Source organism: Heloderma suspectum, chromosome 2 (assembly GCF_057233095.1).
Source record: "Heloderma suspectum isolate Gila_16-S chromosome 2, 16-S_ref, whole genome shotgun sequence".
NCBI lineage: Eukaryota > Metazoa > Chordata > Lepidosauria > Squamata > Helodermatidae > Heloderma > Heloderma suspectum.
In genome coordinates this window covers 179,002,398-179,029,971 of record NC_139459.1, presented here as the reverse complement: position 1 = coordinate 179,029,971, position 27,574 = coordinate 179,002,398, and the positions used below count along the sequence as shown (strand labels likewise).

The 27,574-nt window shown below is 47.2% G+C and overlaps 1 protein-coding gene across 23 annotated transcripts in view; it reads right to left on the bottom strand.

The window, feature by feature from the left end:
- Positions 1 to 2,284: 2,284 nt before the first annotated feature.
- Positions 2,285 to 27,574, bottom strand: part of HDAC7 (histone deacetylase 7) — a 242,137-nt gene continuing 216,847 nt past the window's right edge. For all 23 annotated transcript variants that reach the window (XM_084836476.1, XM_084836480.1, XM_084836477.1 and 20 more), the window contains 6 exons: positions 23,430 to 23,527; positions 16,629 to 16,747; positions 15,204 to 15,337; positions 11,499 to 11,583; positions 9,859 to 9,991; positions 2,285 to 8,695 (listed from right to left, as the gene is read on the bottom strand). In XM_084836476.1, the coding sequence (XP_084692602.1) occupies positions 8,653 to 8,695; positions 9,859 to 9,991; positions 11,499 to 11,583; positions 15,204 to 15,337; positions 16,629 to 16,747; positions 23,430 to 23,527 (612 nt within the window). In that variant the 3' untranslated portion in view covers positions 2,285 to 8,652. The remainder of the gene's footprint in view (positions 8,696 to 9,858; positions 9,992 to 11,498; positions 11,584 to 15,203; positions 15,338 to 16,628; positions 16,748 to 23,429; positions 23,528 to 27,574) is intronic.

The window sequence follows — 27,574 nt, the reverse complement described above, 5'->3', positions numbered from 1 at the left end:
GCGGTATAGAAATGAAACAAACAAACAAATAAATACTTCATGTGCCTGGACATTGAATGCTGGCCTCTGTTGCTGTGACTGTAGTGTGATCTGTGGAGACACTATATTTCTAGGCTGAGAAAACTCCACTTATGGACTTAGGTTCATTAAACAAACACAAGAAAAGGCTGTGCCATTTTTTTTTTCTTGCTCAGTTGCCAAATGGAGCTAGGGAAAGTTCTGAATTTCTAGGGATGTACGAAAGTGACTTACCTTTCGCAGATTATGTTGATGGTGGGGGGGGAGGCATTCCGTCCCTCCACCCGGAATCCTGGCCGGGGGGGGAGGCGCTCTGTTCCTCCCCCCCGGAATCCTCGAACGGCCAGCTGTGCTCTGCGGCAGCTCCGCGAAGCAGCTGACCAGACCCGGCCCAGCCAGGCCAGAGCCGTCCGCAGCCGGATTTCCGACTGTGGAGGGCTCTGGGTAAAAAAAAAAACACAAAAAACGCATACGCAAATGGTGGTGGCTATGGCCGCCGCCATTTGCGTTCCTTCTTTTTACCGTCTTCATCTACGTAAATATTTACGTAGACTATGACAGCGAAAATCAAGGGGAACGCAAATAGCGTAGCAGGCACCATTTGCGTCCCCTTTTGATTCCCCGTTTTAGCCTATGTAAAGATTTACGTAGGCTAAAACGGTGAATGAAAAAGGGACGCAAATAGTGCCCTCTACGCTATTTACGTTCCCCTTGATTTTCGCCTTCGTAGTCTATGTAAATATTTACGTAGATTAAGACGGCCAAAAAGAAGGAACGCAAATGGCGGCGGCCGTAGACGCCGCTATTTGTGTACATTTTTTTTTAAACCCACCCCCAACCATGATAGGCTACGTAAAGATTTATGTAGCCTATCACGTCTTTTTTTTTCTTTTTTTTTTAAACCTAGCCATGATAGGCTACATAAATCTTTACGTAGCCTATCACGTCTTCTTCTTTTTTTCCCCACAAGCCTGGAAATGGCGGTGGCGGCAGCCAGTCAGAAGACTGGCCGCCGCTGCCGCCTTCGCCGGAGCCACCGCCGCCCGGAAGATCCACCCCAGGTAAGTCTCGTCCTGGGGGGGATCCGCGGGGGGCGGGGGTGTGTCAGGCCATTCCGCCACAGATTTCGGGGGGCCGAATGCACTGGCATTCGGCCTCACCGAGATCCGTGGCAGAATTCTCTGACATCCCTATGAATTTCACTTGTTAATTTGGGCTCAACACTGCCACCTTCAGCAATAGTCCTCAAGGCTCCAATGCCCCCTTGTCTATCCACAGCTTACAACCCCTGCTGGTCCTGTAAAGGGATTATCTTTGGGCCCTTTTTTCCCTTGTCCTCTCATTTCTTGTCAGCTGTGGTGTAGTTTTGAATTTTGAAGTGCAGGACCTCATTATGACAGTCCCCATAGCCACGCCCCAAGGAGAGTCCAAGGTTGTAGGACACTGGGTTGATCCATATCAACAAACCAGTTGGATCAACCCAGTTTCCATCTGCTGGAAGCAGGTCTTTTGTAAAGCAAATGGGCCTTAATTAGCCATTCACACCCAAGCTATCCCAAAATACTTTGCATTACAACAGGGAACAATAAATTGGTGCTGGGAAAATCCACACACACCCCTCCCTTCTACTGTGGGGATTGCTTCGAAGCTCAAAGGAAACAGGGAAGTCTGAAGGGGAAGGGTGGTGGTGGTAGCAGAACACCCAGGCTGGATCAAACCCAGGGTCCATCTAGTCCAGCATTCTGTTCACACAGTGGCTGACCAGCTGTCAATGGGAAACCTGCAGGCAGGACAAGAGTGTAACAGCACCCTCCCACCCATGTTCCCCAGCAACTGGGGTATGTAGGCATGCTGCCTCTAATCCTAGAGGTAGCATATAGCCATCAGGACTAGTAGCCATTGATAGCCTTCTCGTCCATGAATTTGTCCAATACCCTTTTCAAGCCATTCAAAGTGGTAGCCATGACTACATCTTGCAGTAGCAAATTCATAGTTTAACTATGCACTGTTTAAAGCAGAACTTCCTCTTATCTGTCTTGAATCTCCCACCAATCAGCTTCATGGGACGACCCTGGGTCCTACTATTATGAGAGGGAGGAAAACATCTCCCTAACCACTTTCTTCAAACCATGCAGAATTTTGTACACCTCTATCATGTCTCCCCTTGCCATTTTTTTTCTAAGCTAAACGGTCCCAGATGTTTTAACCTTTCCTCATAGGGGAGTTGCTCCAGCCCCTTGAACATTTTATTTTCTCTTTTCTGCATGCTTTCCAAATCTGCAATATCCTTTTTTAGGTGCAGTGACCACAACTGTACACAGTGTTCCAAGTGTGGTCGCACCATAGATTTGAAGGGAGTATGATCCTGGCAGTTTTATTTTCAGTTCCTTTCCTAATTATGCCTAACATGGAATTTGCCTTTTTCACACAGCAGCTGCACACTAGGTCGACATTTTCACTGAGCTGTCCACCACAACCCCAAGATCTCTCTCTTTGTCAGTCACCTCTAGCTCAGATCCTATCAGTGTATACGTGAAGCTGGAATTTTTTTGCACCAACATGCAGCATTTTACACTTGCTCACATTGAACTGTATTTGCCAGTTTGATATCCATTGTCCCACTTTGAGAGATCCTTTTAGAACTTTTGCAATCCTTTTGTTTTAACCACCCGAAATAATTTGGTGTCATCAGCAAACTTGGCCACCTCACTGCTCACTCTTAATTCTAGATCATGTATGAACAAGTTGAAAAGCATTGGTCCCAATACAGATCCCTGTGGGACCCCACTGTTTACATCCCTCCACTGGGAGAATTTACCATTTATTCCTACTCTCTCTCCTTTCTGTTCTTTAACCAGTTACTGATCCATAAGAGGACCTCTCCTCTTTTTCCATGACTGCTAAGTTTGTTTAGGAGTCCGTTGGTTAGGGGCTTTGTCAAAAGCCTTTGGAAGTCCAAGTAAACAATGTCTACTGGATCACTTTTGTCCACATGTTTATTGACACTCTCAAAGAACTCTCAAAGATTTGTGAGACATGACTTACCTTAGTGGAAACCATGTTGATTCTTTTTCAGGAGGGCTTGTCCTTCTATATACTTACTAATTTCAGTTTTAATAATGGTTTCAACCAATTTACATGGAACAGACATTAAGCTAACCAGTCTGCAGTTTCCCAGATCCCCCTTGGATCCTTAAAAAAATAAATAAAATGGTGCTACATTGGCTATCTGCCAGTCATCTGGTACAGAGGCTGGTCTTAGGGACATGTTGCACATTTTGGTTAGATCAGGAATTTCACATCAGAATTCTTTAAGAACTCTAGAATGGACACCATCTGGGCCTGGTGATTTATTAACGTTCAATTTTTCAATAAGGTTGAGAATTTCATCTTTCGTCAGCACTATTTGCCTCTGTTCCTCAGACTCCCTTCCTGACAACATCAGTTTAGGCACAGGTATCTGTCCTACTTCTTCTGCGGTGAAGACAGATGAAAAGAATTCATTTAGATTCTCTGCAATCTCCTTATCCTCCTTTAAGGTAAAGGTAAAGGTGTCCCCAGCCAGTCGTGTCCGACTCTAGGGTGTGGTGCTCATCTCCATTTCTAAGCCGAAGAGCCAGCGCTGTCCGAAGACGCTTCCGTGGTCATGTGGCCGGCATGACTGAACACCCGAGGTGCACGGAACGCTGTTACCTTTCCCACTGAAGTGGTACCTATTTGTCTACTTGCAATTTCTTGCTTTCGAACTGCTAGGTTGGCAGGAGCTGGGACTGAAGACGGGAGCTCACTCCGTCACGCAGCACTCGGGTCTTGAACTGCTGTCCTGCAGACCTTCCGGTCTGCAGTTCAGCATCTTAACCACTAAGCCACTGCAGCCCCTATATCCTCTATCCTCCTTTAGTACTCCTTTAAGTCCTTTGTCATCCAGTGGTCTAACTCCCTCCCTAGCTGGTTTCTTGCTTCTGATATAAAGAATTGTTTATAATTGCCCTTGATTATGTTAGCGATATGCTCCTCAAAATGGATTTTGCATCTCCTATGTGTAAGTATGTGAGCCCCTTTGTTCTTCTCACTGGGGCAAGACTTCCATTTTCTGAGGGAAGCCTTCTTCTAGCCGAGTTTCTATTACTGTGGTTTTGAATAACCTCCAAGCATTTCAAAGGGATTAAATCCTCTTGACTCCTCCTTTCAACTTCCTTTTTATTAGTTCCCTCGTTTTAGCAAAGTTTCCTCTTTTGAAGTCAAATGTGACTGTTAGACTTCCTTGGCAATTTTACACACACACACACACAATCTGAGAGCACTGTGGTCACTGTTTCCAATTGGTTCAACACTCGCATCTTGCACTAGGTCCTGGGTGACACCACTTAAGATGAAAGGTCACCTCCCGTCTGGTCGGTTCCATGACCAACTGTTCTAGGGCACAGGCGTTTAGAGCATCAAGAAATTTAATCTCTTTGTCGAGACTGGAACGTGCATTTATCCAGTCAATGTGGGGCTAACTGAAGTAACCCATTATCACAACGCTTCGTTGTTTGGAGGCCTCCCTGATTTTGCTTTCTATCTCAAGATCACCCTGAGCATTCTAGTCTGGGAGAAAATGGTCTGTCCCTAGTACTAAATCTCCCTGCTAATAAAAAAGCTTCTCAGCCCGCCATCTTCTTCCTGCCTGCATAGCATTCTTGCCCGAGAACCCACTTCCAGTAAACCCCCCCGTCCAGTCCCAAATTACACGCAAGGTCTCCCCTACCAAAAGGACTTTCAGATTCTTTCATAAAAAGCCTCCCTGCCAGGGTTCTGTTGTGACAATTCCCCACCCCACCCCAGCAGTCAGAATGTTAGTGAACGTTACGTGACTTCACAGCAAGCAATGGCATGTGAGCTTCACAGACAGCCCAGCAAATACAGCTCACACTCAGCAAGCACAGGTGTTATGTTCCTGGATACCCTGGAAATCCGTTCCCCCTAGTACCAACCAAAAACCTATTCAAGTGTGTGAAAAGGAGGGACATGTTATACATACCTTGTTTTTTTTAGTGTCCTAGTAGTGTCTTGGTCTAGAGTCTTGGTGTCTTGAGAAAGTGTCTTGGCCTAGAGTCAGCCTTCCGCAAGCTGGTGCCCTCCAGATGTTTTGGCCTACAATTCACAGCATTCTTGGCTATTGGCCATACTGACCAGGGCTGTTGGGAGTTGAAGTCCAAAACATCTGGAAGGCACTAGATTGGGGAAGGGTGGCACTAGACAGCGTAGCAGCACAGACGATAATCCGCGTGCTATCAGGAAGCATAAATACATGTCCCTACTGCTGTTATTCCTCCTCCTCAAGTCTGATGCGAAGGTGAAGTGCGTGAAAAGGCACTGGAATGCCCAAATATTCCCTCCCTCATATAGCTTGGCTTGCTTTGTCTTGGAATGCCTTCTAGTATGAGGTAAATGTCTTGACCATTGGGTGTAATAAAACAAAACAAAACCTCCCATTTTTCAGACTTCATAATTGCGGAATTTTAGCACTTCAAATTCCAGCCTTCTAGCTCACACTGAAGCAGTTCTGATAACCCTGTGAGTCAATCCTACATCTTTACTTTACGTAGATATAGAACATGTCTGGAAGCAATTAAAGGCCTCCAAACCCCTCTGCATTTCACTTCCTGTTGCTGTTTTTGCCCCTTTCTTTGAAGGCTGCTGCCTCTCCCTTTTCAGCTTAGCCAACAGCAGGACTCTGATATGGTCTTGCATCACCCCACCCCACTCCCTGAACTCTGTGATCTCTCCTAACATAATCCAACTCGAGACTGGACATGATCTGTGAGTCAGTGTTTTAGCACATTTCTGCTTGTGTGCTCCATTTGGTCCTGGAAAGTCCCGAGATGCCCAGTCACCAGCATAATTGTTTTTACTATCTAGGCCACTTTTCCAGCCTTTTGTAAATCTGGCACGTTCAAACCTCCTCCCCACCATTGAAGAAAGAAACCACCTTGTTGTACAAACTATGGAATGCAGCAGGGTTTTCTTTGTAGTGGCCCCACCATGATGGAACTGACTCCCCTGCCAGACCTCCGACACCACATGCCCTTGCAAAGGAGGATCCAACATTTTCCTTTTTGAGAAAGGTGATTACTGTGATCCCAGCAGACACTCTTGACAACTGCTGCTGGACGGGAGTGGCGTTCTAGAGCCTGGGAGTGGAGATCTACTTCCTGGGCAGAGATCCAGAGACATCACAACCACACATGGGATGGAGCTGTTGCTCCACAGTCCATCCTGCTCAGCAGGGCCTCTTCAACAAATAGCCATTCTTCAGGTGGCTGCCTGCAGAATGTGCTGCCCTTTTGATGCTCTTTGGGGCTGGTTATGTACAACAGCCATTCTGAGCCTGGTGCCTTCCAGATGTTTTGGGCCTCAACTCCCATCAGATGGATTTGAGCAGGAATAGGCCATCCAAATGTTTGGGACTACAACTCTCATCATCCCTAACCACTGGGCATATTGGCTTGGGATTATGGGAGTTGTCCAAAACATCTGGAGGGTACCAGATTGCCCACCGCTAAATTTGGTTGTTGCAATTCATGAGCTGACCGGGGCAGGGGCGGGGGGAAGGTCCCCAGTCCCTACTCCTTCCATCTGTGCCTGTGAGCCATTTCTAGCTTTTTCTACTTGACCATTTTTAATTTGTTTTCAGCGCAGGGAGAAGGAATGGACAGAATTAAGCCACTATTAATGCAAGGCTGGGGAACCTGTGGCCTTCCAGATGTTGATGAACTACTGCTCCTATCACCCCTCACCATTGGCCAGACTGGCTGGGGCTGATGGGAATTGGAGTCCAACAACAGCTCGAGGGCCACAGGTTGTCCACCCTGAGATAAGGGATCTTGTATTCATTGGCCCAAAACGTAAAAAAAAAAAAAAAAGCGCCTTGCTGTGCACCGATTCTTGCCCTCGTTTATCCTCGTGTCCCTTGTGGTGTTGCCTGAAGCAGGCTGCTTCATCCCGCTGTGTGTCTTGCTGATGTTTGAGGAATGGGAGCAGAGCAGAGCTCAGATATACAAACAGCAGTGCTGCTCTTGGCTACAAAAAAGTGCAACATACTTGGGCTGCAGCACAGGCTCAATTTACTGGTTGGTTTAGATCCAGTAGTTTCTATACATTGTCTGTACACTGCATCCTCTCCCCGTGCCTTGACCACCATCCCTCCCAGTTATGTAGTCCTGCCTGCCCTTCTACACACAGACTGGCCATCAGCAGTGAGATTTAGGCCCCCATTGAGCATGACACGTTTCTCATGTGGAAAATGCTTCGATGTAGGAAAAATAATTCAATCGTTGTGCGTGGATCATTGTCATGGGTGCCTACTGCTGGTGCGCTGGGAAGCTACTATTCATTGCAGCTTTCCAGGAGATGTAGACTGCATGTACACACAGAAGAATAAAAGTGTGTGGGATGGTTGCATGTGCTTATCTGCATGATTTTTTCCTACGTGCAAGTTCTTTTTTCGGTAGGAACTTTGTCATGCCTGTTGCAGCCCTTCTGACATGTGAGAATTAGCTATCTTTTATGAAGATATGACAGCTATGTAGGTCATAAACCCCTCTCATCCAAATAATGGAGCATTTGCAGGGGCACTGCCTGCGCATTTTCAAACATATCATAAGACCTAGAAGCTTGGTGAGATTTTTTTTAACAAACAGAAAAAAACCCAAACAAATGAGATTTACAAGAATCCAAATTCTGCATATTGGTTGGGATAACAGAGGACAAACTGCCCTGCTCACTTTCCCCTCCCCCAAAGTCTGCTCTCTGGAATAAGGCTGCTTGCTTTCATGGATCAGGGCAAACCAACCAGCCACAAGCACCAAAGGGCTGTATATTTACATAGTGCCTTGATGCCAGAGGAATGGTGAAGTCAAGGGCTTGAGTCCACAAGGAGGTGCAATTTGATCCCACAAGGTTCCATGGAAAGTAGACGAAGTCTGTGTCTGTATTAACTGTATATAGTGCAAATTAGGGAGGTCGTAGACCAAAAGGGTCAGTTTGGGACAGTGGTTAGCAGGAATTGGGCTGGGTCACTCCTCAACTGTCTGACATCAAATGTTTGCTTCTGAAAGTTCTCCCCTTGCAAAGCCTGGCTCCCCTGATGACTGGGGGTGGCTGGGGGCATCCTGGAATAAGGGAACAAAGTCTTGTTTACAAAAGAGAATAAGGATGATTACATCCTGGCTCCTCCCCAGAAGGATCTCTCCACGGAGTGTCTTTGGTTCTGGAGGGGGAAAGGCACCACCCCAACGTCAGAGTAAACTCTCCAGTTTTTGCAGTCCATATCCAGTCTCCTGTGTCCCACCGGGCACCTTGGTGCTCAGATTTTCAACCCAAGCGGATCTCCCAGAGAGGACTTCAGGTCTGGGACTGCTGCTTGCATTGTGGAGTTCCACATGCGGCAGCCCCCTGGGAGCAGCTACTAATCCCAGGGGATCTGCCACATGCCCCTTCTACAGAGTCCTCCGCCTGAACTTTGAGACAGTTTTCCAGCCTTGTGGCTTAGGGTAACGTGGGCTGTGTGGCAGGCGGGAACCGGGATTGTGATACGAGCAACAAGCCATGAAGGAAGCTGTGTTCCTGCTGGAGGATGAAAACAGGCCTTCACTGGTTCATGGGCTCTTCTTCCATTGGCTCATCCTGCTGCCTAAAGCAGAAGAAACCGGGAAATCACTGTTAGGGGAATGCATTTGTAAAATCGCAGGGAACTGTGAGAACCCAGTCGCTAAATGCATATGCACACCACCAACATAAAACAATTTACTAGTCATTCCCTCTCCCTGGAACTTTTGTTCTGTGAGGGAAACAGAAGGAGAAGGTGCAGGGGAGGTCTCTCTATCAGAGAATGGTCAGGTTGCACAGGTCACCGGACAAGCACATCATACATCCATTTGTAATCCGGGGGTTTACAATACACCCTATATGGGGCTGCCCTTGAAGACTGTTCAGAAGGCAGAGAACGTAGGAAAAGCCTACCTCCTGACTGGGGTGGGAGAGCACGGCCAGCCTGTGCTATCCGGTTTCAGAGTGGCTGCAGGCCATAGGCAGTATGACCTCGGAGTAAATGCATCTCCCCCTCCCAAATATGGACAGGTCATTCCTGCGCATATGCTCTCCTTTATTTTTAGTTGGGCGTGGGGAGTAAAGTTACCATTAACTGATTGGCTGGGACCACCACTGTATTTATTGGCCATATCTGTATCCAGTCTTTCTTCCGAAGAGCTCAGGCAGCATACCAGGGGAATCTTTTATCTTGCGACAACCTTGTGAGGCAGACTGGAGCAAGGCCGCCCACTCAGCTTCCGAAAAGAGCTTTCTAAGGCCAGATCAAACACTCTTCTACACTATACCACATTGGCTCTTTATAAAGGGATGGCCATCCCTCTTCACTGTAGGACACTGTGACCAGACGTCACAGTCCTCAAGGTAGGATTGCAGCTTTGAAATGTTCCATCTTGCAAGCAGATGCACTGCAGCCATTCTTCAAATCTGGTTTCCTAGAATTGCCAGCACACTGAAGGGGATGGTAGCTGCAGTGGGGTTTGTTATTTCGGAAATGTTCCTTCTTCCCTTCTTTCATGTGGATATCTTTGGATTAAAGGGGTCAATGGACAAATATTTCTGCTAAACAATGGGGCAGGGGGGCTTTGCTTATGCAAGGCTTTTTGCCCACGGCATTTCGCCTCCAGATGTTGTTGGACTGCAGTTCCCATCATCCCTCACCATTGGCTGTGCTGGCTAGGACTGATGGGAGGTGCAATCCAACATCTGGAGAGCCATACCCTTTAAGAGTCCGAGAAGCCCCATCACCTTTTTTCAGCCATCACGGAAAGTGAGGCCAGTGCCGTCACAGTCTCCACCTCTTCTGTGTCATGGCATTGCGCTTCCAGGAATGAGTAGCCCACGGTTGGGGCAAAGCGCCGCACACAGCTCCAGTACTGGCCTGCAAAAGAACAGGCAGGATCAGAGTCTAGCTTGTCGCATCACTTGCAAAAGGACCAGCGCTCAAAGCACCGAGGCAGGTCTGGGACTAACAGAGTACCAAGGGAACCAATGGGAGCTTTTATGAGGGTCAGGACCTGTTTTCCAACTCCACAACTGCAGGATGCTATCGGCCAATTTGTAACAGCAGTGCATGATAACTATGATCCCAATTGGACATGCTCCATGTTTATGGACAAGAGTGGTCTCCCATTGACTACAGAAAGTTTGTGTGTGTTTTCAAATGTACGCATTTTTTGGAATGTACACATTTTTGCTGTTGCGTGGATCACAATGCAACCTTAGAAATGTATGGACACAGACTGCAGATCGCATTCAGGTCTGCATTTGGTTCCAGGAAGTGTGAATTGGATCAATTGTGGTAAAAAACTAAACAGATTTTTCATTCATTCCTAAATCTTAGAACAATAAATAATTAGAACAAATCTAAATATTTGTTCTGTCAGGGATGCTCTGACGTGGATTCCTGCACTGAGCAGGGGGTTGGACTTGATGATCTTGTAGGCCCCTTCCAACCCTACTATTCTATGATTCTCCTTCCTCTCCAGCAGCAATCTTACCCTCACAATAACCCTGTGACATAGGCTAGGCTTAGAGACATGGGTGGTCCAAAGTCACCCAGAGAGCTTCACAGCTGTGCACGGATTTGAACCTGGGCCTCCCAGGCCTCAGTCTGACACTAGCCCCTGCTCCACACCAGCTCTTTTTATTGCCACAACAGGTCATCGTCGTCATCATCATCATCATCCCAAGGATTTGTTAAGTACTATAATATGAAAAGAGCAAAGATAGGGCCCTGCTGACAAACTTACAGCCTACAAAAATACAACAAAAGGGTTGGTCCTGAGCACCATGACTGAGGGAGTCCATCCAAATAACAATCAGGAGAGAGTTCTATAAGTGAGGGACAGCTAGAAAAATAAATGGGTGGGGGCAAGATATCAAAGAAGAAACCCTTGGCTTAAAAGGTGAAGTGGTACAATCCAGAAAGAGTGGCTGGGTAGCCAGCCAGATGGGCGGCTAATAAATCTAATAAACAAACAAACAAACAAACAAACAAGCAAATATGTGATCAGCTGTTCATGTAGACCAGGGATGGGCAGAAGGTAGAGCTCCAGATGTTTTGGAATTCAACTCCCAGAAGGACCACCTGAGAGTTCAAGAAAATTGACATTGTCCTTCCCACTTGGTTGGCCTTTGCAGGTTCTCCTTGCTCTGGAAACTCATTCTCTCTTCAGCCCTTTTCACTGACATGCTGTGGACCATGCACGTTTTATCAAACCCCAAGTGTGTCCCACTCCTCAATCACTGCTGAAAGTGACTCATTTGCCTTGGAACTCTGAGAAGCCAGACAGTGCTCGCAGCAAAAGGCAAGGGACAGAACCGGCTCCCCAAAATGACGAGTTCCCACATGTCTCCCACCCGGTTGGGGCCCCTTCCCCACTTACTTTGCACCCGGATCACTGCCTCCAAGGAGCGCACCGCGTTAGCGTTGGGTTTCTGCTGCAGGGTCTCATCTGGCAGGGGCTCGAGCTGTGGTACAAAACAAGCTTACCTGTAACTGATACTCTCAGAGAGTGATTGGTGTCATCTAAAATGTGAGGGAGCGCATGCACAGGATGTCATAATGAGCCCAGTCATGTGCATGACTGTACGTGGAGTCGTTCAAAGAAGAAAAAACAGGGTGCTTGCAGGCAACCGTTGTTCTCTAAAAACAGCCCATACACTGTAATGTGTCTAAAACAGGAAATAATTCACATGATCGGGAAGGTCCTGCTCATGCGCAGTCACAAATGTGAACTGTCCCAGAGGTCATGACAGAGAATCTTCAGTTCTACTGTGGTGCAAGCTGCAATTCTGCAGCTGTAGTGTGATCACTGTACTAATGTGATAAAGGGAAGCGGAGTCATGCACCTCTTCCCATAATTACATGTAATAATTACACTGTAATAGAGGGAAGCAGAGTTGAAGCGTGTGTTTGATGGAAGCGGAGTGTTTTAGTGCAGGGTACAGACAGCCCAAGTCATTCAAAGAAAGGAATTAACAGCTATGGTGAATCTCACATTTAATTACTATTTTATAAAAAATGATTCCGGATATAAATATAATTGACTCGGCAAACTGGGAAACCAGAAGATCACTCAGAATCTCTTCAACAGTCTCTCTTTTTTTTAGTGTATATATGTTTGTTACTGAATTCTATTGTACATGTACCTGAGCAATCCTTTGTCATACCATTTACTGTTCCTGAATATTTATGTCCTCTTGTTATTCTAGACTGAGTCCCCCAAAAGAGGGATTTTGCTAATTAGTTTAAAAGGTAGCTTTCTTCCCTGCACTAAGAATAAAAGAGTTTAAACAAAGAAAAGAAAAAAGGATTCTTTGAAGGGTGAGTCATTGCTATAACAGAAGGGCTAGCCTTGCACATATTTTCCTTTTATAGGAAATACTAGTGGGGGCTCATGTGATATTGTGGGTAGGTATTCACTGCTTAATGCAGTAAGAAAAAATCAAAGTTTAAAACTGCACAGGTGTGTGTGTGTGGGGGGGGCGTAGATAGGTGCCACTGTCACCTGTACAAAATATACAGGTTGAATCCAATGTTAGTCTAACTTAAGTCCCATTCATTTCAATGGTCCCACTCGAAGTAGGGCTAACATTGAACGCAAGCAGAGTACCTAAAGGCATGTCTCCTCCCCCATGTTCCTGCTCAGACCCTTAGGTCATCTTCAGACGCCCTTCTCCAGCTGCCTCTGCCAAAGGAAGCTAGGCGGGTGGCTGCAACAGAGAGGGCCTTCTCAGTGGTGGCACCCCACTTCTGGAATAAACTCCCCAAAGAGGTTTGCCTGTCACCTACCTTGCCAGACACAGCCCACTTCCTCAGCTGCTTTGCTCTCCCAGTGTACTTTCTCCCCCTGCTAAAGGGATCCATCCATTCTGTTGATGGCATCGCCCCAGCAACAGGACCTTCAATGTTCTAGAAGCCAGAGACCTCAACAGAATTCCTTATCCATGGCAGAGACATGGAGTGGCAGGTAACCACAAGGATCAAATGCTTGAATTCCCTCCCTGTGTGAACTCTTCCCCCTGCAAACCTCCCCACAGAGGCCCTCCTTCCTCCAAAAGAATCTAGGCAGGTGGTTACAAGACAGAGGGCCTTCTCGGTGGTGGCACCCCTCCTTTGGTAACCCCCCCCCACCAAGACATTCTCCTGGCACCTATGTTGTTGGCTTTTTGGCACCAGGCAAAGACTTTTCTTTTCTCCCAGGCAATTTAGAGACCTAGTTCTAGGTTATTATGGCTGTTTTACAATTCCTGTGCTGTTTTACATTGTATTGTATTTTAATATTTAAAATATTTGTATCTCATATGTTATCTTTTTAACTGTTGTATAGCATTTTAGTATTTTAACTGGTTGTAATCCACCCAGAGAACATTAGTTATTGGGTAGACTAGAAATGTACTAAACAAATAAATAAACCCAAGCCAGTGTAACGTAGCAGACAGAGCGATGATTCCCAAAGCTGCATGCCAGGACACGATAGCACACTTTTCGATGACGGCTAATGTGTGATGCAAGACATACAGTTGGGGAAGGAGTGGAGCTCAGTGGTAGAGCACCTGCTTTGCATAAAGAAGGTCCCAGGTTCAGTCCTGGAATCTTCAGTTGTAAAGGTAGCAGGTGACGGGAAATAACCTTTTTCTGCCAGAGACCCCGGAGAGATACTCCAGGGCTAGGTGGATAAGCAGTCTGACCTGTATAAGGCAACATCCTATGATTCATGTGGAATTAAAGAATCATTCTATGCAAACCCCAAACCCCATCTCACAGAAAAGGCTGCCAGTTGAATCTAGGCAAGATTCACAGCTCTGGCCTTGCCCCCTCTGAATCAGCCTCAATGGGAAATTCTGGCATGTCTCTTCATCAGATGGGATTGGATGATACAATTATTCCTGATGCAGAGATGCAGCAGAATTAACCACCCTCAGAGAGGCTTCCCTGTTGCGTCTCTCACTGTTTTAGCATGATATTTAATCTGAGCTGCTCATTGTCTGATGCTCTGTTTATTAGAAGGAAGGCTTTTTATACTGCACTTTTATTGCTTGTTGGTTTTTAATTAATTTTTATTGCTTGTACATTTTGTTTTGCCTTGATCTGTAAGCCGCCCAGATAATATTTGTTAATGGACGGTCATATACATTTAATAAATCTAATCAAGTCAGTCCCGCCAGGATCAGGGGCGGCATGACCCCAAATATTAGCTGCTGGGAAACAACAGTGGGAGGGTGCTGTTGCACTCATGTCCTCCTTGTGGGCTTCCCAAGGAGCCTCTGCTTGGCTGCTGTGGGAACAGAATGCTGGACTACATAGATGCCATTTCTGATCCAGCAGGGCCCTTCTTATGTTTTTACATTTTCAGCCATGAAGGTTACAGTAGCATGGCTTTGGGCAAGTCACCCTCTTAGCTTATCCTATGTCACAGGATTGTTGTTGTGCCCAGATGGGTGTGGGGCAGAACACATCCATGCTGCCACATCCATGGGAAAATGGCAGAATAAAAATGTGATAGACACATGGGTAAGATTTCATGATGTGAATGTTAGTTTTCCTTCTTTGGAGAGGTTTCAGTTTTTAGCTGGCACTTCCCAAGGACTACAAAATCCATGAAAAAACTGATTTGCAAGAGATGAATACGTATGTAAATCACGGGATGCCCAGGCTGTAGAACCTCCTACCCCAAGAAGCCCGATTGGCCACCTCTTCATTGGGATTTTGACATGTTGCTAGCCCCTTTCTCTCCTGCCGTGCTTTCAGTTCGGCTTGGTTTCATTTCTTTCCCCCCTTTTGTGATCTTTACATCTCTCTGCCAAGTTTTAGACCGATTCTTTGTTAGATTTACTGATTGTGTGTTGTTTTAACTGATGTCTTGTTTATACATGCCCTACATTTAGAAATTAAACTCTGTATGTGAGAACAAGCAGTAGGAAGAAACAAGCACTTTGCACATCCTCAGAGGCACTCTCCTTTAGATTATTTTGTCATGCGTTCTACGGCTGAGGCCAAGCACTAAAAACAAACTCTAGGATGAAGCTCTGCCTCAGGATAAGCCCTGGATGTCCCCCTGGTTCTGTTAAGTATGGGCTCCACTCACCTCGTTACCCAGGAGGGCAGAGACGCAGGCTTCCGAGGCATCACAGATGGCGGTCAGATCGTGGCCTCCTTCCAGGGCAAGAACAAGGGCCCCTCCAGCCAAGTTCATCAGCTGTCTGGTCATGTAGCCGAAACCTGCAGAGAAAAAGCCAAAGGAAACAGGAACATCAGACCTTCTGGCAGAACACCCTCCGACCCTGTCCCATCCCTGTGGGGTCAGGATGGCTTCTCCTCCTCTTCCTCTTCTTGCCAGCCTTTCTTGGACAGCCCCAGTCAGTCAGTCTGTTTGTCTCCCTCTCTCAGGCCCGGCCCGACGTATCTGGCCGCCTCCAGTGGGGCACAGCTGTCCCTGCCCCTGGCTGGCTGCTCCTGCCCACCCGCTCCCACCTTGCAGCCCTTTTCAGCTATGGGGCCCCTGCGAGAGGTTGGCTGAGCTCTCATGTGACCCCGCAGTCATGGGGCCCCCAGCAGCCACGGTAAGGCGGCGCACCCAGCAGGGTGCTCTGGAGAGCCCCACCAGCCGCCCCTTGTTGTGGCAAATGCCTCAGCAGGAGCACCTGCTGGAGGCAGTGGGGAGGCAGCAGCAGGCCCTCCTGGTGGAGCTGGGGGGAGAGCAGTGCAATTTGCCGCTCTTCCCGCTCCGCTGCCTGATGTGGGCGTATGAGCCAGTGTAATGGTAGAGCCTCTCTCTCTCTCTCTCTCTCTCTCTCTCTCTGTCTCTCCCTCTGTCATACTTGCATGTCAAGCTGATTTGGAGGACAACTGCTGAAGCCTTATTTTCCAAATCCAATAAAACAACAGCAATCAGCAGCAGAAATAACTACCATCAGCTTTCACTGTGCCTGCAAAAACAGGTCGGTTTTTACCTGATGCTTCAATGCAAAGAGCGTGAGGCCAGACAAATCTCTCCAGGGAGGGAGTTCCAATACAAGGGAGCCCCCACCAAAAAGGTCCTGCTTCGTGGGTTAACTCCACGAGTCACACTTTCCCGAGGCACCACCAGAAGAGCCTCCCCGTGCTGATCTTAAAACTCAGGTCAGCTGAGGGAGGTGATCCTGAGCAATTTAGGGATTTATACACTAGTACCAGCTGTCTTTCAGGCTTGTCAGCCCTGACTGATTGTCTTATTGAGGAACCCCTCCTAAGCCCCAAGGTATCTCAAACCACAGTATCTTAGGATGTCCTCTCAAGTGCTTTCCCCCTTGGCAAGCATCCAAATGGCTGGCCAGCCATTGAAAGCTGAAGCAGCAAGAGCATCCACCGGCTGTCTGCATAGCACCTGCATAGATGTGTCCTCTCCGGGCCTCCCCACATGGCCTGCCTTAGTGGCCTGCTGCTAGTGGGCTGCATATTCCATACCCAGCTCAGACATTGTTGGCTTTCCCTTGCCAATCAGCCCCCCTAGGCGACACTGAAGGGGCCTTACATTTGGCGGAGACTTTGTAGCCTCCCAGTGGGGGAGGATGACCATCGGCTGCATCAAAGCCTGCAGACACCAGCACCACATCTGGCGAGAACTCGTGGGCAATCGGCATCACAACCGTCCTGCAAAAAGGGGGTAGGGGGAGAACACACCAAGCCAGGTTAGGTTAGTGTCCCTGGTTCTATGCTGGTTCACAGAATGCTCCTGGCTTCTGCTCCCAGCATAAAGCTGCTTAGCTATAACATGATGGCCCAGAAGTCTCTATTAAAATTCTGCAATGGGAATTCACATACTGTCTTAAGGGTCTTAAGGCATAGGACACTGTGTGCTTTAAAACAACAACAACAACAACATTTGAAATCCTGCTCCCAGATTATCCCAATTCTGCAACCTCTATAGGAGATTGATCCAAGTACTCTATTCTGCTGCTGGTTTTACTTTGGTTTTATGATGTTGTAATGGTTTTATTCTTTGCTGCTGGTTTTATCTTAATCTGCGCTACTTTTATTTTTCGTTTTAATGTTGGTATTGTATGTTTTTAATGTACTATACACCACCCACAGAACTTCGGATATCAGGTAGTTTAAAAGTACAGTAAATAAATAAGTTTGCATCATTTCTCTTATTTTATATGATTTATTCTGAGTTTTTTACACTTCACACTAATTCATTCTGGTTTTTGCAAGTCATGTGGAAGGGCTAGAAGCTATACAGTGTGTGGCCCAAAAGCATCTGATACAATCCCCTTGCTGATGCTAAGCAGGTCTGGGTTTGGTCTCTGCCACGGTGGTGGTGGTGGTGGTGAGAACCAATTTGGAACCCCGTGAATCTTGCCCTGAATTCCACCATAGAAACAAAGTGGGATAGAAATATAATAAAGAAATAAAATATGAGACACAGAAGCATCTGACCACAGGAAATCTTAGGACCAAAGTACACATGGTATTGAGCCATAGTTTTCCCCACGGTAGTGCTTTTAAAAAATTATTATTACACAATGCAGTCGTGAAAGCTGAATCTGCCTTTGAAGATCAGCGGCAGGTATGTGTTTGTGTTTAACCATTTCCTCTCCAGTCCCTTCCACCCCCCCCCCAGCTGTTTTTGTTTCCTCCTGTGGGGAGGAGCAGCCTTATTTATTTATTTTTTAGTAGAAAAAAACTCATCTGGAAGGGAAAGGGATAAGAAGTACACTCCCATACAGCACAGATCTTCCCAAGTAGACTCCAGCCCCTTTACTGAACACCTCAGCACACCCCAAAAAACAGGACTCCAGAGGGAAAACTTTATGCAACTCAGCCACCCTCCCACACTGGCTTCTGAGATATCAGCAGGCATTGCCCTTGGGAATCTTAAGGACTAGAAACTTGCTCTTCCCCGTCTCCCAAAGTGAAGACTGAGTTTTTCTAAGAGGTGAATTCTGTGCCCAGTACTACATTTTGTTCCTTTTTTAGTTCCCCCTGTTACCATTCCAAAGACAGCCCAGGGTATATCCTTAGCCAGTCCCCACTCTTCTGTTTCAAAGCCTTTCACATGTACAAAAATTGCCCACCTCAGCCTCCATTCCCTCCCCTTTTCTCTCATCTGAAGGAGGCAGTTTCTCAGCCTGGTCTTGCTTTCTAGGGCCACTTTCAGACTTGGTAGCTCATCTCTGGGTGAAAGCCAGCCAGGGCCCTTCCTTGTTTCCTCAGGGAGGCTACTCCCTAGCACGCCCTGAGAAGCAAGGAGAGAGCGTAGGGTTGGACCCATTCCCAGTGACGCCAAGGGTAAGCTGGCTCACACTCAAGCTCCTTTCTAGGTGCCCCGCTGTGCAAATGCCTTTCCCAGCTCTCTTGTGGAGAGCCCGACAGGCCCGCAGTCTTGTCCACTGGGACAAAAATCCCGGCCTCCTCCAAAGGCTCATCCATCAGCTGGGTCATGCTTGGCAAGCAACTCAAAGAGGCACGCTATCCATAGGGCCTGGGAGCTGCATTTCTGTGTGCAGCAAGAGAGGGGGTGGGTGGGGGGAAACTATTTATAGAGCCCTTTTAAGTGCAATCAAAGCACATATGCTGGGCAGCTGTGGGAGGGTGGCCCATTGCCAGAGTCCTGGCTTGGCACGTACTGGGCTGCTTGCGATTGCAAACTGGGCTTCTGCCGAGCACCGTCAGCCCTGAGCCCTGGTGGAGCTGGCTCTGGCCACGTGGCAGAACCGAGCTCTAAGGACCCCTTTCTCACGGGGGTTTGTGCACATGTGTGAGGTGTGGGTTGAGTGCAGCTCCTTCCCATGACGTGAAGGGGACGAGAGCTGGTGGAGCGTAGCGGCTGATGGCCACAACAGAGGATTGAGAGATGGGGAATGTGTGGGCTTCCAGATGTTGTTGCACTGCAACTCCCGTCATCCCTGACCATTGGCTAGGCTCGCTAATGGGAGTTGCAGTCCAACAACATCTGGAGAGCCACACGGTCCCCACTCCGGTTTTAAAGCAAGGATGGGCAACTTCTGGCTCTCCAGATATTGCTGGACTCCACCTCCTATCAACCCCATCCAGTTCGGGCAACAGTCACGATGAGAGGATGATAAGAGATGTAGTCCAATGATATCTTGAAGGGCATAGGTCTCCTTTCCCCTCTTTTAAAGTAAACAGCAGGCGGGGGAACCTGACTTTTATGGTCAATGAACACCTAATTACTTGGAATGAGTTCAAATCTCCAGGGCCAGATGAACTGCATCCTAGAGAAATAAAGGAACAGGCAGAAGAACTCTCAGAACCGCTGTCTATTCTCTTTGAGAAATCATGGAGGACGGGTGAAGTGCCAGATGACTGGAGGAGGGCTAACATTGTTTCTATCTTCAAAAAGGGTAAAAAGGAGGAACCTGGGAACTACAGATGAGTCAGTCTGACATCAATCCCTGGGAAAATTCTGGAGCAGATGATAAAGCAATCCATCTGTAGGCACCTTGAAAACAATGCAGTGATTACTCGAAGCCAACATGGATTTGTCAAGAACAAATCCTGCCAGACAAATCTGATCTCATTTTTTGATCAAGTCACCTCCCTTGTGGACTGTGGGAATGCTGTAGACATCATATACCTCGACTTCAGCAAAGCTTTTGACAAAGTGCCCCATGATCTCCTGATGAGAAAACTAGCTCAAAGTGGGCTAGGTGAAACAACGATCCGGTGGATCCACAGTTGGCTACAGAATTGGACTCAAAGAGTGCTTCTCAATGGGACCTTCTCAAACTGGGGAGATGTAACGAGTGGGGTACCACAGGGCTCAGTCCTGGGCCCAGTGCTCTTCAACATGTGTATTAATGACTTGGAGGAGGAGGTGCAGGGAATGCTGATCCAATTTGCAGATGACACAAAATTGGGCGGGATAGCGAATACTTTGGAAGACAGAAACAAAATTCAAAGTGATCTTGATAGACTGGAGCACTGGGCAGAAAACAACAGAATGACATTTAATAGGGATAAACACCAAGTTCTGCACCTAGGAAAAAGAAACCAAAGGCACAGTTACAAGATGGGGATACGTGGCTCAACAACACTACAAGCGAGAAGGTTCTTGGAATTGTTGTCGATCACAAGCTGAATATGAGCCAACAATGTGATGGGGCTACAAAAAAGGCAAATGCTATTTTGGGCTGGATTAATAGAAGCATCGCTTCCACATCCTGGGAAGTACTAGTTCCCCTCTACTCAGCACTGGTGAGGCCTCATCTGGAGTACTGTGTCCAGTTCTAGGCACCACACTTTAAGAAGGATGCAGACAAGCAGGAGAGGGTTCAGAGGAGGGCAACAAAGATGATCAGGGGACTGTAAACAAAGCCCTATGAAGACAGTGAAAGAACTGGGCATGTTTAGCCTTGAGAAGAGAAGACTGAGGGGAGATATGATAGCACTCTTCAAGTACTTGAAAGGTTGTCACAGAGAAGAAGGCCAGGATCTCTTCTCGATCATCCCAGACTGCAGGACACGGAATAATGGGCTCTAGATACAGGAAGCCAGATTCTGGCTGAACATGAGGAAAAACTCCCTGACTGTTAGAGCAATATGACAATGGAACCAATTACCTAGGGAGGTAGTGTGCTCTCCCACACTGGAGGCGTTCAAGATAAAGCTGGTCAGCCATCTGTCAGGGATGCTCTGATTTGGATCCCTGCATTGCGCAGGGGGTTGGACTCGATGGCCTTGTAGGCCCCTTCCAACCCTACTATTCTATGATTCTATGATCCAGCTCAGGGCCCTGCTTTGGGGCCTTTAACCTTTTGCATAGCACCACAGTCCTGATCCAGGACCTGCTATGTGTTGGAAGGAACCTTCCCTTTGTGCCAGTGGAAGCTTTCCTTCCGATGCAAATAGCAGGTGCAAGGGGCCTGATCCAGATTGGAACTGCAGTGCAGGGGGAAGGCTTCACACACACACACACGCCCGTATATCAAATCCGGATTGCCTCCCCTGCAGGCTGGCTATTTACTTTCCAAACAAACAAAAATGTTTATGCATTTGCTGTGTGAATGGTGTCAGTGCTAGGCTGGGGGACTGAGCCCTAGGATCAGGAAGTCCTCAGTTTTGCGTCCACCATTAAATCACTAGGCAGTGTGCAAAGTGCTTGGAACACTCCAAAAGTGCTGTATATAAATGTTAAATGTTTCAATTATTATGTGAGAAGCCCCTCGCAAAAATGGGGGGGGGGGGGAGTGTCATAGCAGAAACTGCTCCCATGTGGCCTATGCTTTCTGACACTACCTTTACAGGGTGGGGAGGAGCCACACTGCAGCAGCTTGTCCCAGCTGCAAAGAAAATGTGAGAAGGGCCTGGATGGAACTTTGGGCCTTGGCTTAAGGTTTCTAGATGGTCTGTTTGGGATAGGCAGGAGGAGGAGGAGGAGCGCTAAGAGTTACCAGCAGATGTGCGCATGCAATGTCTGACAATCTGGGAGAAGACATTTACGGCCTGGTCCTAAGTTTAATCATGTTTACTTGGAATTAAGTCCCACTGGATCCCATGAGACTCTGTATTGCAGCCGTAGGCTTTCTTCCCTGACTCTGAAGTCCGCCCCACTCTCCGATCCCATATGATGAAAATAAAAAGCCAAGAAAACCAGGCACGCTTGCATTTCTTTGGATAATGTCCCTGCATGTATATTAAAAAGTAAACACATTCGAATGGTTCATAATGCCATGTTGTAAGGCGACAGGGGTCAGGTTAAGCCTCCGTTCCTTAGACTCTCAGTTCCGATCTAGGCATCTCCTACTTCACTTGCTAGCAAAGGAGCTGTGGCTTTGCAGGGTCTATGTACAACACCTTAAATCAGAGTTATCCAGGAGTGCGGCATTAGAACTAGCACAGGAGCTGAGGTTTTGCAAGGAGCAGCTCTTTTCATGTATTACATTTCTATACTGCCCAATATTCAAAGCTCTCTGGATAGTTTACAAAGATTAAAACCTTAAAATACATAATATAAAGCCAACACACAGAAATATAACGATTTTAAAACAATCAACGGTAAATCCCAGTACCCATTAAAAACCTTATCATACGCTGTCAAATGCCTGGTAGTAGAGGAAAGTCTTAACCTGGCACCAAGAAGATGGCAATCTTGGCACCAGGCGGGCCTCACTGGGGAGAGCGTTCCATTAACGGGGGGGGGGGCACTGAGAAGGCCCTCTCCTTTGTTGTCAGGTTCGACAAAGCTCAGGTTCAACAAAAGTCATTTAAATTTGACATGCAAAGGAGTTGAACTGTGAAACATTCTGCTCCCTTGTGCCCACTTTCTTTGTTCCTCTGCTTCCCTCCCCCATGGCAGAGACCTATCCTATTATGCCATTCTGCGAAGCCCCTTGGTACACTGATGAGCAGTGCAGTTCAGTGGGCAGAGCCTCTTTTACAACTCCTCATCCCATTCTCCATGCAGATCAATTTATGAACATTAAAGCAAATCTATGTTAATGGCATAGCCCTGCTGTAGGTTTACTTACAATGCAATCTTATGAATGTCTGCTCAGAACTAAGCCCCACTGAGCTAAATGGGGCTTACACCCAGGCACGTGTGCACAGGACTGCAGCCTTAATTAATTTATTTTGACATTTATATGCTGCTTTTCCAGCAGCAAGTGATCCTTTAAAGCAGTACAAAAAAGCAGAAAACATCAACATCTAATTAAGCCAGCAATGTGAATAGAAAGAGAACTCTGCGAAAAGAACTGCAGAACCTAATAGTTAGAACTGAGCTGAGACTTCTTTTTTCTCAGAAAAAAATAGCGATTTTTCTTTTTTCTCAACACAGTCTCCTCCTCCCCCCGCCCCCAAGAAGGCCACTTTGAAGAATTCTCTCCCATATTCTCCACCATTTTTGGTGGCAGCCATTTTCCTCCCACAATGCCATGGGCCTATGCTAAGTCTGGGGCATTGTGGAGGATGCAAAATGGTGGCCAGGCAGCCAGCTGTTCTGCTGCCACCACTTGCAGTGGCAGCAATCCTCTCCCCCACAAAACCCTCTGAGGAAAAAGAAAGAGAGAAATGGTGCTGCTGCCGTTGCGAAGGGTGGGAACCCCACCACCAAAAGACTGTTGGATAATTTATACTCCCCCCTGGAGAAATTTGGTGAAATTGTACCCCCAATTCTTCTGCTCACAAATAGAGTGGAGCATTTCGAGACGCTGTTCGTGCTCAGCTCGAGAACCCATCCCTTGCTTCTTCCACTTGTTCCCAATGCAACCAAAACTTATTAAGAGAAGCCTCTGCTGACACAAGTCAATGGGACCCCTGGTAGAATAAAAAAGGGCACTGTGGCTCAAGTTCCAGCGGAAGCGCCTACCGGAAAGCAGCCAAGTACTCAGCGTCCCCCATGGGTGGGTTGAGGCCGCCTGTCCATGCCACGTTGACGGTGAAGCCCTCGCCAACACCGGAGCCCACCTGAAAAAGAAAAACAGGGGTGGGTGGTGGTGTTTGCTTAGGCAGTTCTTCTTCTAGTCCTTCCCAGTTGCCAGGGCGTTGCCAAATCTGTTTCCTAGGGCCATGGATCTATCCTCCAGAACCCTAAGTGTTCATGGGTGCCGGTGGAAGGCTTTTTCCCTCAGCTTCACTGCCCAGCAAGAGGCAAATGCCAAGTGGGACTGCAGCTGGGCAGGGAAGGGTCAATCCCCTCTCCACCTGCCGCAATGCCCCCACCATGGCCATTAAGCTTAGAAAGAAATATTTCCATTGGTGCAATGGGAGGTTTTTCTGAAGTCTAGCTGCCATGCTGGGGTGGGGGAAATTTTCGGGGGGTTCACAGCTGGGGAGGGAAAGGTTAAACCTTTCCTTCCCTGTGCACTTTGCTTGCCCACCCCCCACAATCCTGGCAAAGAAGCTTTGGGGGAGGGGAACTTCAATGGAAATATTGGGCCTTGACTCTTTTAAGTGCCTAACAACGCTCTGGCAGTCACGTTAGGTCAGCAGCTTGCACAACAAAGACTTAGGCAGGAGACAGGCTTTAGGTCCCCTCCCACCGCACCCAGCAACTGCAACCCAAGAAGCATCCACGACCATATACCGTAGGCCCACTGAAGTGCTCCATGGCAGCCATGCTGGATTTCCTGATGTACAAGGTTACATAGCCATATGAACATAAGGAGAGCCCTGCTGCATCAGACCAAAGGCCTATCAGCTCCAGCATTCTGTTCCCACAGTGGCCAACCAGCTGCCTGTGGAAAGTCCACAAGCAGGACATGAGTGCTATACCACCTTCCTCTTGTGTTTCCCAGCAACTGGTATACAGAGGCATACTGCCTGTGGTACTGGAACTAGCATATAGCCATCATGACTGGTAGCCATTGATAGCCTTATCCTCCTTGAATTTATCTAATCCCCTTTGAAAGCCATCCAAATCGGTGGCCATCACTACATCTTGTGGTAGCAAATTCCATAGTTTAACTGTGTGAAGAACTTCATTTTATCTGTCCTGAATCTCCCACCACTCAGCTCCATGGGACGACCCCAGGTCCTAGTAGTACAAGAGAGGGACAGAAATGTCTCCCTATCCACACTATACATAATTTTGTTCACCTCTATCATGACTCCCCTCACTCGCCTTTTCTCCAAGCTAAACAATCCCAGCTGTTGAAACCTTTCCTCATAGGTTGATCATTTTAGTTGCCCTTTTCTGCACTTTTTCTAACTCTACAATATCCTTTGAAGGTGCAGTGACCAGAACCGTACACTGTATTCCAGAACTGTATTCCAAGTGTGGTCGCACCATAGATTTGTATAAGGGCAGTATGATATCATATTTGAGTATAATACTCAAGAGGACCTAGAAAAACTGGTACACTGTCAACACTGGAATATTATATGGAATGTTCACAATAACAGGAAAACAGCAGCACAAACAATTTAACTGCTGGAGATGTCCTTAAATCATTTTTTTACGGGCTTCGCTTCCATGTGATCGTATCGCAGTGGCTTGGATGACGCACGTCCAAACGTTAACATTTTTCTGCGTTCTTTGAAATGCAGTGCAAACCCACAGTTTCCTAGCATAGTGTTGACAGATCGTGTAGGTCTTTATGGGCCTGACTGTTCAGAAGATTTATCTTAGTAAAAAAATGCATTCACAAGAGTGTTGGAACGAAGCAAGCACATCCCTAGTGGTTGTCACCTCTCCCCCCACCCCCATAAAAGCCAGTTTCCAACAGTCCATCATGTGGTAGTAGGACCAAGAGAAAGGAGGCAGAACAGGGCAATACAAACAGCAGCAGGCTTGATTCTCAGTTGCTGGGGGCATCAGCAGCAGGCAGCAGGTTTGGCTTCTACCCGAGCGGTGTCCTTGAATGCAGCCATTTACTTTCTCCCATGTGGGCTGCCATTCACTCCTGGGGGTGGGGAGAATAAAGCACTGCACACAGGGTCAATGTAGGATGGCCATGTGTCCTCCGTTCTGAAGGACGGTCCTCTGTTTGAAGGGCTGCCTGGTTCAAGTCCCATTTAAAGATCAAGAACTGCAAGAACTCTTGTCCATCAACAATTAACAGACTGGACAACAGACTGAACAGGCAGGCACACAAGTCACCTGGTCTCAGTCTTCCACAGTCTCAGACTATGGTGAAATGTACTGTATTTCTGTTTAAATTAGAATTCTAAATTTCCACCTATACATACAAATTAGCATATTTAAATGTGAATGCAAATCGCCGTCCCATTTTGTCCTCTTTTTTCGGCAATCCGTTTCCTCTTTTTTGGCAATTCCTATGTGAGCCACACTATGTTCAAGTGACAGGCAAACCTGCCTCCTGCCCCAATAATGCTCACTCTAGTTCTCATCAACAGGCATCTCACAACAAGTTGCACTGCTCCCGCACTGGGTTCTTTCAGCATTCTGTGTGCTGGCATGCTGCAGCGGTTCATGTGTCAGACAATGACCAGGGAAACCGAGGTTTGAACCCACACACAAGCCCCGAAGCAAACTGGGTGGTCTCGGGCCAGTAATTTTCTATCAGTTGACCTACTTCACAAGGTTGAGGTGAATGTAGAACAGAATGGGGACCATGTACATCACCCTGAGCAGCTTGGAGGAAGGGTGGGATAAAAAAAGAACAAATCAAAAATACAAATCCTCCCTAGGCGCATGCACAACCCTCCTCTCATAATGCTGAGTACTGTTCTAGTTCAGATTGAAACTGGCTATTTCCCATGTTCCATGACCCATGGAACCATCTTCAAAGGCTCAATCCAAAAGTGTGCTGAAGACAAATGGCATTCTTAGAGTCGCTTGAGAAACTGCCTCCTAGGCGATGCCAGTATGGATTCACGTTGAAAACCTATTAATGTGCTTAATTCTACTCAAGGCAATGTACACATCATAAGTATTTTGGCAACAAACTAAATTATTTGTAATGGCAAGGATCCAGGAGCCTCCATCAATAATGACTGTGTAATCGGAACGGTCTTCACATGACTCCTAAAGCAATAATGTGACTGAGTGGGGTTTCTTGATCAAGACTGCTGTGCCACCCCTGAGAAGGCTCTGCCTTCCTGGCATCATAACATGGAATTTCCCCAAAAGGATAGGGCTTGGATCAAGGACTCCCTGAAGAATTGCAGGATGTGGGAAAACTTGTACTGGGATACAACTCATAACCATGTTGGAGCTTTTACTGTTTCAGAGAGGCAACTTTCGACGTGGCGTGGGCAGCTGTGACTTTCCAAAATTCACAGTCATGTGGTGTTATACGTTAAAAAAAAATACGTGCAGAGAACTAGCTACTTCTTCCACTCTGCTTGACAAAATGTTCTGCTGCAATATGTACAGGACTACATTTATCTCTCCCCCCCAGCCCTGCCCAGCAAGGAGGGTCCAATTCTATGGTATGGGGGAAGCTAGAGTTAAGAACATTAGAACATAAAAAGAGCTATGCTGGATCAGATCAAGAGTCCATCTAGTTTAGCATTCTGTTCACATAGTGGCCGACCAGCTGCCTGTGGGAAGCTCACAAACAGAACATGAGCACAATAGCACTTTCCCATCTCTGTTTCCCTGCAACTGGTGCACGTAGGCATACTGCCTCTGATACTGGAGGTAGAATGTAGCCATCATGACTAGTAGTCACTGAAAGCCTTATCCTTCCTGAATTCATCTAATCCCCTTTTAAAGCCATCCAAGTTGGTGGCCATCACTATATCTTGTGGTAGCAAATTCCATAGTTTACTATGCGCTGTGTGAAGGGTTCACCCCTAAGCTTGCATGCTGTGTGGATGTGGTTAACCTCTTGCCTCACACACTGTAATTCCCAATGAAAAGGCAAGCCCAAAGCATGCCCCAGCATCCAGCCTTTTATTACTGCTCATTGAGGGTTCACACAGCCTTTGGCATGACCAAAGCATGGCACATGCTCCCAATTACGTGCAAGAAAATGGCCCTTGTGGGCCTTTTCAGCTGTATGCCTCTGAGCTAGACAAAGACCTGGCTTGGGGACAAAAAACTCT